The 17,997-nt window shown below is 46.7% G+C and overlaps 1 protein-coding gene across 2 annotated transcripts in view; it reads left to right on the forward strand.

The window, feature by feature from the left end:
- Window positions 1-17,997, forward strand: part of Ranbp10 (RAN binding protein 10) — a 58,177-nt gene continuing 40,180 nt past the window's right edge. For both annotated transcript variants that reach the window (XM_052167257.1, XM_052167258.1), the window contains exons 1-2: window positions 1-274; window positions 1,037-1,148. In XM_052167257.1, the coding sequence (XP_052023217.1) occupies window positions 40-274; window positions 1,037-1,148 (347 nt within the window). In that variant the 5' untranslated portion in view covers window positions 1-39. The remainder of the gene's footprint in view (window positions 275-1,036; window positions 1,149-17,997) is intronic.

Genomic DNA, 17,997 nt, shown 5'->3' on the forward strand with positions numbered 1-17,997 from the left:
CTCCCCGCCCCCAGTGACACAATAGCAGCTCCCTCCAAGATGGCGGCGGCGACGGCAGACCCGGGAGCTGGGAACCCGCAGGCTGGGGACTCCTCCGGTGGGGACTCCGGGGGTGGGCTACCGTCACCTGGAGAGCAGGAACTGAGTCGGCGCCTGCAGCGCTTGTACCCTGCGGTTAATCAACATGAGACGCCGCTGCCGCGCTCCTGGAGCCCCAAGGACAAGTACAACTACATCGGCCTCTCCCAGGGAAACCTCCGGGTCCATTACAAAGGTATCAGCGGATCTGGCCGCTGGGAGACAAGTCCAGAACGCCTGCAGGGAGGCTGTGCCCATTATCCCTTTCTTTGCCGGGGTTTTCTGAGAGTTGGGCCTTAGCCCAGCGGAACGTCCAGAGTAGAGGGGTTGGCCAGGCCGGGGTTTATCCGCTTCCTTTGCTGTGTTCCTAAATACCCGACTCAGAGGCAACTACATTAAATGCCCAAAACCAGTGTTGGACAAGACCTTCCACTTCAGGGCCACCCTTCTTTCCTGAGCTGGCTCCAACTTATGCTAGGCCCTTTAACACGGTTTAGTTTTAGTAATGTTTGCAAAAAGAGGTGGTAACATTGTCACAGTAGGTGAATGGGCTGCCTGCCTGCCAGTCATCCCGGACTGGGCTAGGGGTTGTGTGCTAAAGTTGTTGTTGACTGTGACTTCCATTTCTGCCCCTTCCTTCCTCTGGGCTCCAGGCTGGGCTGTTTGGATTCTGGAGAGACAGATATTTCAGTATGTCTCACACACTTCTATTGCCTGTATCTATCTACCCTTGTTTTGTTGTTATGGAGGACGGTATCTCTGTCCGGACTGTTGGATGGGGATAAAGATGTGCAAAAGTGGGGAGGCTTAAGTGCTTACTCAGTTGTCTTATTATTCCTCGGAGAGTACAAGAACTTCTTCTGGCCAGGGAGGGTTGAAGTTACCATGGCATAGAGAAGAAGGAAGCCTCCATTTGCATTTTCTGGTGTTGACATTCCTTCCTTGGCTTTTACATCAGGTCATGGCAAAAATCACAAAGATGCAGCCTCTGTACGTGCCACCCACCCCATCCCAGCAGCCTGTGGTATTTACTATTTTGAAGTAAAGATTGTCAGCAAAGGAAGAGATGGGTAAGCCTTCTTTACTATCCCTTTCCCTCCTCAACATAGAACTGATGATCCCTGTTGTCAAAGTTTGAAGCGCCAGAACTAGTATCAGGGACCGATGTTAGCCTGCTGACCCACTTGGATCTGGGCTACCTCTCCTCTGACTAGAGACACGATCTGGTCTAAACAGTGGGCTTTGAGAGCAGTAGGCACCTTGTAGGTAGAGCAGAGGGCTCTTTTTTTTAGTATTGTAATTAGATAGTCATAGATCAGGCTTGTAAGTAACAAGTTTACATTAACAATTCAGAGGGCAAATGGGGTTTCCCCTGCTAGCATGTGGTCTTTGTGACTTCCCTCCTTTCGAAGTCAAGGTTCCTTTTTATGGCATTGAGTCAAGTAGAGGCCTCAGTAAGCTTCAAAGGGATAGTCGAGTCTGTGTAGCATTCATCAAAGCTGTGATGGCCACTGTCATCTGGATAAACAGTGTACACACGGTCAGCGTCAGGTGACCTTGCTGCTCATAAACTTGTTTTTCAGTCCAAGGACTTGAACACCAGTTGGACCAGCTTTAGGAAGGTCTTATTAAAGTCAGCATTAGGGAGACTCCCTATTTTAGGGTGACCTAAGCAGACACGAGGCATCAGAGGGGATGTTTTCTCTTCTTTTCCTTATTCCTCCAGTCTTCTTTTCCCTCTAGTAATTGTAAGGAAACAGGTGTCCCAAGCTATTCCATCATGTGACTGTAACTAATTTGAAACAAGCTTTCAATTTTTCCTTTTCCTTTTTTCTTTTTTTTTCTTTTTTTCTTTTCTCTTTTTTTAGCGCAGGGGGTGGGGGTGGGGGTGGGAGTGGGGGTGGGGGTGGGGGTGGGGAGGTTCTCTGTATAACCCTGACTGTCCTGGAGCTTGCTCTGTAGACCAGGCTGGCCTTGAACTCAGAGAGATCTCGCTGCCTCTGCCTTATGAGTGCTGGAATTAAAGGCATGTGCCACCATCACCTGGCTAAGGGACAAGTTTTCTTAGGTTTGTTATGGGAGAATTGCAAACCCTATCAGTGACATTCATGTGGACCTGAGTGTGCATTTTTGAGCATTTATGTCTCCTAACAACTGTCTCACTTAGGTTGTGTGTGCCAGGTTTGGAGGCTGAGCCTGAAGTGAGAGTGGTGATGCACAGCTGTAATCCTAGCACTGGGGGGGAGGGGAGTTGGCAGAGGTAGGCAGATCTCTGTAGAGGCCAGCCTGGTCTACAGAGTGTGTCCCAGGACAGCCAGGATTATTTCGTCAGACCCTGTCTCAAAACAGAATAAAAAACAAAAAAAAGAGGCCGAGTCTGGGGTAGGACTGTTGGGGTTAGAGCCTTGCTTGCTTTCTCAGTGACTTTGTGACAGCCTGGCCTGGGAGGGGCTGTGGGCTTCAGCAGATCTGGGGGCTTGAGTCTCTTCATAGTCACTCTGGGGAGTTCGGTGAGCATCTAAACTGCCTTTAACCTTAACATTCAGTGATTTTAGTTTGTTTTTTTTTTTTAAAGATTTATTTATTTATTTTATGTATGTGAGTGCACTGTCCCTTTCTTCAGACACACCAGAAGAGGGCATCAGATCCCATTACAGATGGTTGTGAGCCACATATAGTTGCTGGGAATTGAACTCAGGACCTCTGGAAGAGCAGTCAGTGCTCTTAACTGCTGAGCCATCTCTCCAGCCCCCGATTTCAGAATTTTAATCAAGGGAATCTGTTGCATCTTTAACTTTCATTCCCATTTGCTTCATTTGCAGATAGGAAACTTAGATTTGCTGGAAGACTTAAGACTTTAGTATTTCTTTCCACCGTCTGACAAAACACACTTAATGTGTTTAAATCAGTGTCAATGAGAATGACCTCTTAAAACAAACACCTAAAAAATAGTTACAGTGTTGACTGAGATGTGGTGTTGGACTCAGATATTGCCACGGAGACTGATGGGTGTGTTTCTTCAACTTGTAGGGAGGAAAATGGATCTTTTCTCTGTGGCCCTTTTTCATAGATAAGGGCTGAGCTACTGGGAGACAAAAGCAGGCTATCAGAAGGGGAGTATTTGAACTTAAAGATCTGGATCCCTTCAGCTGGCCTTTTAGGTTTCAGTGGCTCTTGCTGAAGAAAGCTGTGTGTTAGACTGTGTGACTGTTGTCTACAAGTCTAAAAAAGGCGAAAGCCCGGCACAGTGATATGCACCATAATCTGCAACGCTGGGAGCTGAGGCAGACAGGCTGGTCTCCATGGCAAATCCCAGATCAACCAGGGCTACGTAATGAGATCCTGTCTCAATGAAACAAAGAGTATTTTTCCCAGCATTTGTTTTTCTTTTTAAATAACACAGCTTCATGTCTGCCAGGCCGGCTTATAACTTGTTATATGACAGACAATGACCTAGAACTCATGATCCTCCAGCCTTTACTTCCCCAGTGCCAGAGTAAAAGACACATGCCACCCCACCTGATGTAGACAGTGCTGGGAATTGTATGTACCCTGGGCTTCATAGATAGTAGGCAGGTACTCTACCAACTGACCTGCCTACTCGGTATGGGACCTAGTCTTGGTATTTTTTACATATCTTGAATACACTTGTTGAGTTTATCTAGAAGGCTCAATTTTTTTTTTTTTTTTTTTTAGATTTAGTTTTTTCGAGACAGGGTTTCTCTGTATAGCCCTGGCTATCCTGGGATGAACTCTAGACCAGGCTGGTCTCGAACTCAGAAATCCGCCTGCCTCTGCCTCCCAAGTGCTGGGATTTCAGGCGTGTGCCACTGCCCGGCTTAGAAGGCTCAATTTTATAAAATCATTTGTGTGTGTCTATAGTGGCTTGCTTCAGTTGACAGACAGCTAAAGCAGTAAGATGGCAGTGGGTATATAACTCCCTAGGGCTGCTTTCTGGAATCCCTGAAGGGCTTCTTGTGGCTGAGATATAGCCAGTTGTTGGTATGAGCCACATAGTATAGGTTAGGTTTTTCTTTTTCTTTTTTTGTTTTTCAGGACAGGGTTTCTCCATGTAGCCCTGAGTGTGTACAGAACTCCATCTCAGGGTCGGTTTTTGAGGGGGCCAACAGGCTGACAGTGCCTCTTCTGTCGATGCTGAAGGTGTATTTCTGCGCTAACCGCAGCCCTAGCTATTGGGTTTGTAGCCTTCCTGGGTTGTCTCATTTGAGCACCTCTAGAAAATGACGGGAGCAAATGATGATAGACTTGTTTTGTGGGTGAGTCCCTGAGATGTTTGGTGGCCTGCCCTCGCTGCAGGGCTTAAGATGTGCAATAGCCTCACCTGTCAGATGTCCTTGCCTGATCCCAGACTCTCTGAGCAGCTGCTGACTTCCCATTATGGCTGCTAGTGCATGTCTTCTCTGGGTTGGTGTGAAGGAACATCCTCACAGGATCACCGTGTCAGGGAGAGTGCTCAGAGGCTAGAGAAGCAGGCCAGGCTGTTTGCTGGGCTCAACTGACTCATTTTTCCATCGAATCTGTAAATCTATCTTTCTGTAGAGATGTGGGTTCCTATGGTATTTATTAACCCATTTGGTTCATCAGAAAGAAGTGCTTTTGTTTTCTAAGCTAGTCTGGTTTGATTTTACAGAAAGTTTTTTAAGTGATTTTATTATTTTGTGTGTGTGTGTGTGTTTGCGTATATGTGTGAGTACTTGAGGTGGCTAGAACATGATAGCAGATCCCCTGGACCTGGCGTTCCAGGCAGTCATAACCTGCCTGACAAGGGTGCTGGGAATCAAACTCAGGTCCTCTGGAAGAGCACCCATGCTTTTAGCTGACGAGATCTCTCTCCAGCCCCTCACAGAAAGGTTTGGTCTGTCTGCTTTGAGTGTGATCCTTTTGAGACAGCTTTGATTTGTAGCTCAGCTGGCTTCAAACAAGCGAACTCAGAAATCCGCCTGCCTCTGCCTCCCAAGTGCTGGGATTAAAGGCTTGCGCCGCCGCTGCCGCCGCCGCTGCCACCACCACCACCACCACCACCACTGCCACCGCCACCACCACCACTCGGCTAGAGGCTAGAGTTTTTTGTTGTTGTTGTTGTTGTTGTTGCTGCTTTGTTTTTTTCATCCCGATTGTACCAGATACAATAGAGCAGAAGCAATGACAGCCGTAGACTAGCCTTGTCCTCAGGGAGCCTGTGGCCTGCTCAGAAGGATGCAAAGTTGGGTCCTCAGTGAGGGATGAGTGGGACTTTCCAGTGTGCACGGCACTACCTGTGGATCTGTGCCTCTCTTGGGTAATTAGCTTCATGCCAGGGTGCTGGGTGTTTGGGCTCTTCCTGTTTATAGGGAGGGCTCTGTAGACGAGCTAAGAGCTTGGCATACACTGATTGGCTTTAGCTGAATTTTGCTAAGTCATCAGAGCTGTGAGCCTGGGGAGCAGGTCAGATAGTGTGAGGAGATGTCTCAGGCCCTGGCAGGGGTGCCCCTCTGAGATAAGGGACATCTGGGTTTCCCAGAACGACTTTCTGAACCTGTGGATGTCTCCAGCTTTTTATGATGACACATGGAGGGTGTGGTTGTCCTGGCTGACAGATGCTTCAGTGTGACCCTCAAAATAGACTGTAACATCATCCTAGTGGCAGAGGCCTCCTGACATGTGATGGTCGGTAGAACAGCAGACTCAGGCTAGAGCACTAGGGGGTGTAGGGAGCACTGGTGGAGTGGTATTCAGCTAGGGCTCTGAGTAAGGACCTTAGGTTATAGTCAGCCATCTCTCATTTGCTTGGTTGAGTAGCAGTACACCCACCCATCCATACTATAAGCCAGGATGAACATTGATTGTCCTAGGGTTGGGACAGGCTGTGTCCAGGAGCACAGGCATGACGCCCGTTTAGAGATGAGAGATAGACCCCTACAAGTGACCTCACAGGAGCATAGGAACTGTTAGCCCATGTTATGGACCCTATCTAGGTTGGTCCAGGCCTTAGATCTCTTTCTGCACCTCTGAGTTGAGGGGACAGTTGCAGAAGAGATGGTGATGAAAATCGCAAAGAACAGCTGGAATGCTCAGATAAACAAATCGAGAAACAGATGCTTTGGGCAGAAGACACATGAAAAGATGTAGGCTGTCCTGGGCGTGGAGGCTTAAGCTTGTAATTCTTGCGATAAGGTAGCAGAGGCAGGAATATCGAAAGCTTGAACCCAGCTTGGCTTCAAGGCTAGCTTGGGGCTCCACAGAGAGACCAAGTTTGTTTGGAAAAATTGGGGCCCAGGGCAGAGTTAAGTAGGGGCCAAATGGAAACCCTTGTGTATTGTGGCCAAGGATCACGGACTTTGTTTTGAGGGCAGTGGTGTGTACTGACTGGCTAGGGCAGAAGTCTTGTCTAGTCTGGTCTACCAGGCCTCTGCTGAGAGTCTGGTCCATGTGGGCCTGTGCCTTTAGGTCCTTCACCTGGAGCAGAGTTTTCTCTTAGCATGGTCCTTTCTCTGTCTCAGAGGTCGAGTGACTCGATGCTTACATTGTCCTCGTCTGATGGTTTGGTTTTGCCAGCTTCTCTTTGAAAGACAGTGCCGTCCTATGTTTTATGCCCAAATATTTCCCTCTCATGTGTTAGGATCACTCAAAATAATTTTTAATGGAGACCGAGAGTCACTTTATTAAGATCTTACCTATTGGGGCTGGAGAGATGGTTCAGCCCTTAAAAGCACTGACTGTGCCAGGCAGTGGGGGCGCCACCTCAGCGCTTGTGAGGCAGAGGTAGGCAGGTTTCTGAGTTCGAGGCCAGCCTGATCTACTCTACAGAGTGAGTTCCAGGACAGCCAGGGCTACACAGAGAAACCCAGGGGGTGGGGAGGAGAGCACTGACTGCTCTTCCAGAGGTCCTGAGTTCAATTCCCAGAAACCACATGGTGGTTCACAATCATCTGTAATGGGAACTGATGCCCTCTTCTGGTGTGTCTGAAGACAGTAACAGTGTACTCATATACATAAAATAAATACTTTTTTTTTTTTTTTGGTTTTTTTTTGAGACAGGGTTTCTCTGTGTAGCCTTGGCTGTCCTAGAACTCACTCTGTAGACCAGGCTGGCCTCGAATTTAGAAATCTGCCTGCCTCTGCCTCCCAAGTGCTGGGATTACAGGTGTGCACCACCACCGCCCGGCTATAAATACATCTTTTTAAAAAAAAGATCTTACCTGTCACCTTCTTGGTCCTCTCATTCTGGAGCCCCTCCCCCTCTGGCCTCTGCGTGTGGCTCAGTGCTGTTGAGTATTTGCTCATCTGAGAACTGGCTAAGGCCTCACCCTCTGCCCCGAGGAACGAACGGGTCCTGTCCTTGCTCAGAGCATGCGTAGGCAGTGCCAGCAGTGGGGTCCTGTCGTCCCTGACTCAGGAGTGGCTGCTGAGCTTTAGGCTGCGTAGTTCCTCAGGTACAGATTCTGTGCCGTCTCTGGATATATGGAATACTTGGGCTCTGGAGCTTCTTGGGGTGATAAATGTCTTACCTTTGCTGAAGGGGAAACTAGTTTGGACATCTTGGGAAGTAGCTCTGGCCTGGGTTGAGGAAGCTGGGATCCATTTTTCTAGTGGGGACTCCTCCTTATAAGTCGACGCCTGCATCTATACAAGAACTCAGAATGGAGGGCTATACAGAGAAACCTTGTCTCAAAAACAAAAACAGAACTCAGAATGGGGAGTAAGAACACTTTAAAATTTAAAAAAATTGTGATTTTCTTTGGGGGGTTATTACCCATGTGCCCAGATAGACATGTGGATGTCAGGGTCAGCTTACAAGAGTTTGTCCTTCCTTTCTTTTCCTTCTGCTGGGTAGGCCCTGGGATTGAACTCGGGTCTTCAGACTTGGCAGTGAGTCATCTCTATGGCTCTTGGATTTTATTTTATTTTATTGCTTTTTGTTTTATGAGACAGGGTTTCTCTGTGTAGCCTGGATGTCCTGGAACTTGCTGTGTAGACCAGGCTGGCCTTGGACCCAGATATCTGCCTGCCTCTGCCACTCAGGTGTTGGGATTAAAAGCATGTACTGCCATCAGCTTTTGAATTTTTTAGGTTAACATTTATTTTACTCTGTGTGTTTGTGTGTATGTGTGTGTGTGTATATGTGTGTGTGTGTGTTTGCATTATACCTTATACATGGAGGTCAGAGGCAGCTTGTAAAAATAGGTTCTTCTCTACCCTGTGAGTCCTGGCAATAGAACTTGGGTTAGCAGGCTTGGCAGCAAGCTCCTCTATACCCTGAGCCATCTCACTGCCCCATGAGTGGTGATGGTAGGGTTTTGTTTTGTTTTGTTTACTGTGTAGCTTTGGCTGGCCCGGACCAAGCTGTGTAGACCAGGCTGACCTCAAACTCATTGAGATCCACCTGCTTTTGCCTCCAGAGTGCTGGGTTAAAGGCACACAGCACCACACCCTGGCTCCTTGGGTCCTTTATAAATTAAATCTTCCTTGGTCAAAGGTCAGCCTCCAGGGAAATTCCTAGACTGTCCTCCTTTTGCTTCTTCCGTCTCCAGAATACTTGATTTATTTCTGTACATGGGTCAGTACAAAGGGGAGAATCCCAGTTAGAAGGCAAGCCAGGGTTTGCCATGCTGAGCAGAGAGTGTGAGTTTCCAGACTGCTGGAAAGAGTAGAGTCTTGGAGGGGGTCTTTGTGTGGCCAAGGATCAAGTTGAGAAAGACTGGTGTCTGAGAGAAGACGTAGCTGATCCCAGTGCAAGGATGTTTCTCTGCCTCTCAGAATCCATATAAAATGTCTTCATAGCTTCACGATTAACTGTGTTTTTTGTTGTGACCAAAATGTGGAGTCATGGCTGACTTGCAAGGATTGGAGGACTTGATGATAGAGCAGTGAGTAGCCTCCTGTCACCCAGATATCGGAACAAGATGCCCTGGACCATGTAGGACTTTGGGAGGGGGCCAAGTTCTCTACCCCTGTCCTGCCTCTATTCTTGTCTTAGAAGGTATCTTAAGATTTCAGGACATTTTAGTTTTGGTCAGTGTGCTGGCTAGTTTATCAGTTAACACAAGACACCTAGTCATCAGAACACAGTCATCAGAGAGGAGGGAACCCTTTTGTTTTATTTTATTTTATTTATTTTATTTTATTGGTTTTTTGGATTTGTTTCCCCCCTCCCCCACCCCCACCCCTATCCCAGACAGGTTCTCTCTGTCCTCAGCCCTGGCTGTCCTGGAACTCACTCTGTAGACCAGGCTGGCCTCAAACTCAGAAATCCACCTGCCTCTGCCTCCTGAGTGTTGGGATTACAGGCGTGCTCCACCACCGCCCGGCTGAGAGGAGGGAACCTTAATTGGTACACCTGCCTCTGCCTCAGATAGGTTTAAAGGTGTTTACCACCACCAAACATGATCTTTTTTATTTTATTTTAAATCAGAGAAGGTGGGTTTTCAGCCTCCCACAACTACCCAGAGCAAGTCCTGTAGCCAAAGACATCCTGCACCTTATGCGGTCATTATTTAAGGTGTCCAAGGATTTAGTGACCCATAAGATCCATCTTCCCTCTGAGAGGAAATCGAGAGCCAGTGAGAAGAGCGGGGTTTGTGTTCTTCATTGTTCGCATTTGCTCTGCTCAAGCAGAGAGGGGCTTCTTGTTTCTGGCCCTGACACAAGGCCAGAGTACAGACTGCTCCGACACTTGCCGTCGAGCTCTGTGCCAGGCCTGACTTGTCTTACCAGGGAGAGCCGGCCCACTCTCGTGCTCTCTGGCTCGGCTGTAAGGGCTGACTGTGTGCTCAAGACCTTCAACATGAAATGTGCCGGCTTGCCCACTTCAGTTTGTTTGCTCTCTCTCTCTCTCTCTCTCTCTCTCTCTCTCTCTCTTTCCCTTTTTGAGACAAGGATTTCTCTCTGTAGTCCTGGCTGTCCTAGAGCTTGCTCTCTTTAGACTAGGAGGGCCTCAGACTCAGTTCTGCCTGCTTTTGCCTCCTGGGTGCTGGGACAAAAGGTGTGCACCGCTATGCCTGGCTAAGCTTTTTGCTTTTTTCAAGACAGAGTCTCACTAGGTAGTTCTGGTTATCCTAGAACTCACTGTGTAGACTAGGCTGACCTTGAATTTACAGAGATCTACCTGTCACTGTCCTGTGTGTTGGGATTACAGTGATGTACTATTGTGTCTGGCCTGTTCATCTTGTTTAAATGTGTAATTCAGTGGTTTTACTTGGGGTCACAATATTATCCTATTATAATAATTATTTCCAATCTGAGTGTGCTAGCACAACCTTTAATCTCAGCACTTAGGAGGCAGAAGCAGGTGGATAAAGTTTTTAAGCCAACTAGGACTACACAGTGAGACCCTGTTTCAAACAAAACTCAAAAAGCCCAAAACTCAGCAGTTCTCTCTTGCTCCCAGCCCCTCATTATATGTTTATAAAATATACCTATTTTAGATATTTTAAAAAAGATTTATTTTGTATATATGAGTACACTATTGCTGTCTTCAGACACACCAGAAGAAGGTATCGGATCCCATTACAGATGGTTGTGAGCCACCATGTGGTTGCTGGGAATTGAAGTCATGAGCTCTAGAAGAGCAGTCAGTGCTCTTAACCGCTGAGTCATCTCTCCAGCCCTATTTTAGATAGTTTTATATCAATTGAATCCTACAATATGAGTCCTATGGTGTCTGACTTGTTTGTGTAAAAATAGTTTGAAGGTATGTGTTGTAGCTTGAGCCTGAGTGTCATTCCTTCTTTATGACTGAGTTATTCCTTACAGTGTAGCTATAGCTAGGCATCCAGAAAGACACACTTTGCCCATCTGCTCCTCTGTCGATGGGCGTGCCTGCTTGTTGGCATCATAGTGACCAGTGACACTCAGCACCTTTTCATGTGCTTAGGCTGTTTTCAAGCCCACTGTGTATCTAAGGATGATCTTGAACTCCTGAACTTCTGATCTTCCTGCCTTCACCTCCTGGGTCCTGAGAGTTTAGGCTTTGCTGCCATGCTCAAATGTAATTTTTGCAATTCTGGAGACCAAACCCAGTGTTCCATGTATGCTAGGCAAGCAGCCTACTAACTTAACTACTTCCCCAGCCCTAACTGTTTTGTAAACCTCTCAAGAAATGCCTATAGGGCTGCTGAGATGGCTAGGTGGGTGAAAGCACTTGCTGGATAAAGCCTGAAAATCTGAATTTGACCCCAGAAACCCATGGAAGAAAGAAAGAATCAATCCTTTAGAATTGTCTCCTGTGCTCAATACAAATGCATGTGCCATGGCTTATACATGCCTGCATTCATAATACACTGATAATGTATAAAATAAAAAAGGCACAAAAAGGAACAGCTGCATAGTTTTTGTCTGTTTTGTAATTGGTTTGTCTTTCTTTTTGTTTGCGCTAGAGGGATTTTACTCTTTTCTCTTCTCTTCTCTTCTCTTCTCTTCTCTTCTCTTCTCTTCTCTTTTCTTTTCTTTTCAGAAATCCGCCTGTCTCTGCCTCCCCAGAGTGCTGGGATTAAAGGCGTGCACCACCACTGTCGGCTCTTTCTTTCTCTTAATCTGAGATTGACGCTATAGCACTATAAAGCACTATAGTACTAGTTTGTACACTATGTGTAGACACACTATTGTAGCATATGCGCATCTTGAATTCCTGATCCATCTACGTCTGCGTATTGCGGGCTGGGATAGGACTTTATTATTTTGCAATGCATACATGTGTGTAGGTGCCTGTGTGGGGGCATGCATGTACAGTGGCACAGGTATGAAGGACAGGACAATTCTGAGGAATAACTTTCCTTCCACCATGGAATCCAGAGATTGAACTCAGGTCAGTCGGTTTGTGTGGGAAGTGCTCATACCCACTGAGCCATCTTGCCTACACACTTGGTTGACTTTGTTTAGTCTGGTTTTGGTTTCTCTGAGAGACAGGTTTTCTCTGTGTAGCTGTGGCTGTCCTGGAATTTGTAGACCAGGCTGTCCTCCAACTCAGAGAGCTGCCAGCCTCTGCCTCCTGAGTGCTGGGATAAAAGGCGTGTGCCACCACACCCAGCTTCTTGGCTTCTTAATAAGCCTCCCTCTCTCTCTCTCTCTCTCTCTCTCTCTCTCTCTCTTTTCTTCTCCCATCCCCCCCCCCCCATTGACTTTTTAACTGCTCTTCTAAGATATATCTCATCTTGGATTTGCATCTGGGTCTGGTAGAATAATGGCTACAGCCGTTATTGACATTATTCTGCTAGAAATTAAACTTGCTAGGTCAGTTCTGGGAAGGAGCTGAGAAGCCCTTAGTTTAATTTCTCTGATAGTGAACCTGAGAAGTAGGTTGAAATCCAAGATCTGTGATCCAGAATTAGGGTGGAGTCCCTGAGAACAGCCTTACAGAGTTGGGGGTATCAAGTCTAAGGCCAAGGGAGAAGTACTTTGAGAGTTGGGTGTCACATCTAAAGCCTGGTCGAGAAGTGTTCCTATCGTTTTACTTTTATTTTTCATAAACCCAAACTGGCTGTGAATTTGAAGAATGGAGATCACTAAGAAGGCTGGGCTTGAACTCCCAACCCTCCTGCATCAGCTTACAAAGAGCCAGAATTAGAAGTATACACCATGCCTGGCTTCCTGTCACTTTAAACTTGCTCATGGTCTGGCAAGAGTAGGTAGAGGTGCTTGCCACCAAGCTTGATGGCCCCTGGGACTGACATGGTGGGGAAGAGGACTGGCTTGAGTAAGCTGTCCTCTGACCTCTCTGTGTGCGCTGTGGCGCAAGTGAACACTCAAAACTCGTAAATATAGCTATTCATTATTTTTTTTCAAGCAACAACAACAACAACAAAATAACCAGTTGTGGTAGCACAGGCCAGTAGGATTGCTGAGGAGGCCTACGCTACATATTGCCAGGCGGTAGTGGTGCACACCTTTAATCCCAGCACTCTGGAGGCAGAGGCGGAGGCAGGTGGATCTCTGTGAGTCGATTTGTTTCTGAAAGGGTTCCCAACTCTATTAGGAAAAGACCAGAAAGATGTCGTGTCCTACCACTAGCCTCGTATAGAACTGGAATAAATGAGGGAGTTTTGTGGTCTCCTTTCTAAGGTCCCATCCTCTGATATTACCAAGCATCCCTGGTCAGCAGAACCAATTTCCAGTCACTTGGAGTTGCACTGAGCCTGTGTCTCCTCTAGGTGTGTGCTCTGGTTGTACTTGAGGTGGGATCACAAGATGCCATTTGAGCTTGGGCTTGTGCTCCCCTGCCTGTTAGGGACTTTGACACTTTTTCCTGTTTCTTCCAGTGTGGTCTCGGCCTCATGACATAGTTCAGGGAAGCAGGGGTACTGATGAGCTCACAGGAAAGCCAAACCTGCTCTGTCTCTTGTCACGGAATTGCTGCCGTGGGATGATCTAGAGAGATGGCTCTAGCTGCCTCCTAAGTGTGATTTTCCCAAAGTTATAAAATGATTCCAGGGCTTATGGATGTGCCTCGGTTGGTAGACTGCCTAGTATGTCAGAGCCCTGGGTTTGGTCCTCAGCACCACATGCAGTGGAATTGACACTCCATGCCTATAATCCTAGTACGTGGGACACAGAGGCATGAGAATCAAAAGTTCAAGGCCTTCTGTGGCTACATAGTCTGTTCGAGAACAGTCTCACTATGTAAGACCTTGTCACCAAAAAAAACCCCAAAAAACAAAAAACAAAAACCCAAAACAAACAAAAATCAAGATATAAAAGAAATCAAACCCATCATCAACAAAGAGTTCATGTTATAGAAGATATGGAAAACAGAGAGGGCAAGAGTCCACGTTGCCTATGTGCTAGCATCTCTCCATATGACCAGTTTTAGCATACTGCTACTTCCGTGGCAGAGAGGGCGGGATGAGTGGCGGGCAGCCTGGGCCCCAGTAACTAATTGCCATCCTATTCTGAAGGCAGTCATTTTTTTGGGCCTCAGTTTGACCCCTTTTGTCTATGAGTCAGTGGTGAGAATATTGGTGTGGTTAGCTGGGGGCCTTTCCTGCCCACCTACAGTGTGGCTACCCCTTCTCCAAGTCTCAGGCAGGTCTCTACCTGGCTTGACCTTGCACTGCAAAGCCACCGTGGGGGCAGAGAGACTCTTGTAGCTGCAGCTTGCATTGTGATTTTCACAGTCAGTGGCAGAAATTGAGAAGCTAGAAACCAACTCATGACCCAGCCACCACCAGGTACTTGTCTGTTGTCCCTCTGTACTTCCTGGCTGTCTTTGTTTAAATGCTCTCTCCTCTGTTTTGTTGTCATATAGAAGAAACGAGCAAATCAAATAGGTTCATCTTATATTTGCTTGTGAGGTAAATGAATTCTCTCTCTATTGATGCCTGAGAAGAGAACCATATGAACAAATGAGGTATTGGGAAGACAAATGTTGGATCCGTTCTGTCACCTCTTGTGGGAGTGGGGACTTTTGCTGTCTCCCTTCCTCCCAGGCTGTGTTAAATCAGCCAGTATCTGGCAGTGTTCTTAGCATAGTCTGGCCTATTACCAACAAGGAAGCAAATGTTCATGTCCTTTCTCCTTGGTATTCCTAAAATAAACACACATTTGTTTTTAGATGTCCCAAGTTTAGGCCTTTGAGAATGCCTGCTTTATCAGATTCTCCTACTGGAGGAGCCTATGTGACCTACTAGAAGAGCGGGTCATCATGTACACAGTCATCTACCATCTGCTTTCCCTGAGCAGCAGCCTAGGTGCTCCTTCATTAGTTCCGGCGAGCTGCTGCACTAGGGCCTCTGGGTTCAAGATAACAGCTGATGATGCAGGCCCCAAGAGGCCAAGGGACTTGCCCAGGGACCCATGGTGAACTTGAGAGCAGAGATGAGATTTGAATCTGAGAATGTCCTGTATGTTTCTCGTTCAGGGATTGTGCCCAGGGTCATTGTCAGGGTGAGAACAGTTGGAGGTTGGCAACTCAAGCCTCTGGCTGAGTGCTTTGGCTTCAGAATTTCCAAGTGATTCTCAGTTGGCCTTGCTGTGGTAATTAGTTGTGCTGGTCCATGTCTCCGGCTTTTCGAGCCTCTCCCTACCTCATACATTCACTATGTTCTAAAGAATGGTTGGCTTTTACATGTCTTTTTATCCCTATTACTTATTAGGATGACTTTGATAGTGTCTGGGTTTTCTTCTACAGTCTGTGCCTCCTATTTGATCAGTTGTAGCCTTCCTACACCTCTTCTGTGGCTTCCTATTGACCTCTTGTGAAGTTCAAACTCCTTAAGTTAGCATGTAGGCTGTGTGTGCCGCCCTCCCCCGTTTCCCGTCCTGTCCTGCTGTGGTTCTTTTGTCTGCCCAGCCTACAACTCAGCCACACAGAAGTCTCTCAGTTCCTGTACCCCACGTCTGCTTTCTTGTCTCTGCCTTTGCACATTCTGTTGCTTCTACACAGTGCAGACTCTTTTTAGTGCCTCTCACCTCCTTTACCAGGTTAGCTAAGCTCTCACATCCTCAGGGAATCCTCGCCTCACGTTGGTGCACTCTGGCTCTCTGGTTCAAGTCTCTTGACTTGCTGCTGGTGGGACTGAGTGTCGGAGCCTGGCCTGTGCACCCAGCACTGTGCTCATGTCTGTGGAAGGCATGACTGAGACCTCAGGGTCTCTAGAAGTACTGAGTGGTTGTAATCAACTAACTTTATAGATGAGGGTTTATTTCTAGGCTCCCTATTTCCATTTTATTTTGTTGGTCTTTGTGTCTGTTGTTTGCTAGGCTTATATTGGGTTGTTTTTTTAATTTTTATTTTTGTGTTTTAGTCCTATACTATTTTGATTAATCTAGCTTTACTGTAGTAAGTTTGAAATCAGGAGATATGAATCCTCCAACTGTTTTTACCTTTTGTTTGTTTGTTTGTTTTTTTGAGACAGGGTTTCTCTGTGTAGCCCTGGCTGTCCTGGAACTCACTCTGTAGACCAGGCTGGCCTTGAACTCAGAAATCTGCCTGCCTCTGCCTCCCAAGTGCTGGGATTACAGGTGTGCGCCACCATGCCCCGCTTTATTACCTTTTGTTTACCCCCCCCTCCCCCCAAAGACAGGGTTTCTCTGTATAGCCCTGTCTGTCCTGGAACTCACTCTATAGACTACCAGACTGGCCATGAACTCAGAAAAACCCCTGCCTCTGCCGTCCAAGTGCTAGGATTAAAGGCATGCACCACGACTGCCTGACCTGTTTTTACTTTTTGAAGGTTATTTTGGCTACTTCCTGCCACTTGAGATTCCACATAGATTTTTTTTATTTCTGAAAAAAAAAAGATTAATGCACTTTGGGAAGTCTTGGCATTGTCTTTTTTTTTTAAACATTTATTTAATTTTGTGTGTATGTGCCCAAGTGAATATAAGTGTGTCATATGTGCCTGAGGAGGTAAGAAGAGGCATCAGATCATGGAGAAATGGAGTTATAGATGGTTGTGAGCTGCCATGTGGGTGTTGGGAATTGAACCCAGGTCCTCTGCAAGAACAACAGATGCTCTTAACCACTGAGAGCCATCTCTCCAGTCCTGGTATTGACATTTTAAGATTAAGTGTTCAAGTCGATGAACAAGTGCTAGGCTGGTCTGCCTGTCTCTGCCTACTCAGTGCTGAGATTAAAGGTGTATGCGATCATCTGGCTTGTTATTATTATCATTATCTTTTGTTGTTGTTGCTTGCTTGTTTGCCTTTTGAGATATGGTTTCTCTGTGTAGCCTTGGCTGTCCTAGAACTTGTTCTGTAGACTAGCAGTACAGCCATTGTCTGGGATAGATTCCCAGTATTGCAGAAAACAAAACCAAAGACTGTGTAGCTCAGCATTTTGAGTATATCTGAAGGGTCCCTCTGGCTCTTCCTTTCCTTATCTTAGGCTAGTTGGATGATAGTCTTTTGATGCCTGAAAACTCACTAGGAGATGGGAGCCACATCTATTTTGACCAGAAAATTGAGACAAGATCTCTATGTAGTCCTAGGTGATTTGCTTTGCAGTCCAGGCTCAACTTGTGCCTATCTACCTCTTCTACCAATTGCTGCTGGGAATTACAGTTATGCGCCATTACACCCATCTGGGAAACAACAGCTTCTTCTTGTTTTATTCAGTGCCTGGGGCTTGATTCCAGATACCTAGTCCTGGTCCAGATGCTCTGCCACATGTAGCCCGAGAACCTATGGCTTCTTGTAGCTTCAAATGCCCTCTCTTTGGAGAAGACTTAGTGTTGTCTAGTGTTTGAAGAGTTGGGGCTGGTCTCCCTGGACCCTGACTAGCTGGGGCTGCTGGTTGGGCTCCTGTGGAGCTGCTCTCTGTGTCACTGACACCCAGAGTTGGCATGGCGCCCAATGTGAATGGGTATCAGCTTCCCCTGGCTGCTCTGCAGTTAACTCATCCCATCAGATTTTGAAGTTTAGGTGGTAGTTTATGCTCTTGGGTCATTATCTAGGAAATGCCATTCCTCCTGAGGAACACAGAACCAATAGGAATATGATGATGGATGCCACTGAAGATAGAAGAGACTTCTCCTGTAGGAAGGAACAAATAACTTATTCATGTTTGGATTTTTTTATATAGTGCTAGAGATCAAACCCTAGGCTTTGAACATATTAAACAAGTGCTGTACTATTGAGCTATGCCCATTACCCCCTAAAAGCAACTTGTGTTTCGAGCATGGATGTCACTCATCATGGAACATTGTAGAACCAGAACCAGAACTTTTGGCTGATAGCCAAACAACTTTTCCTGGGGGATCTTTGATTATCATCTTGGCACTCGCTTCAAGCATCAAGGGTCATCCAAGGAGCAAATGGGTTTCAAGCACATGCTCTTACCTTAGTTTCTGGGAACTCTTCTGCCAGTTGTGTTACAGGACTCAGGCTCCGATGCCTCCCAGTAGCACAGAATGGGTGGCTGCCGTCCAAGCTAGGGACCCCTGTCTATGCTGTACTTGTGCAGTTGGATAGGCCAGTGGAGCTGTT

This window comes from Apodemus sylvaticus, chromosome 21 (assembly GCF_947179515.1).
Source record: "Apodemus sylvaticus chromosome 21, mApoSyl1.1, whole genome shotgun sequence".
Classification (NCBI taxonomy): domain Eukaryota; kingdom Metazoa; phylum Chordata; class Mammalia; order Rodentia; family Muridae; genus Apodemus; species Apodemus sylvaticus.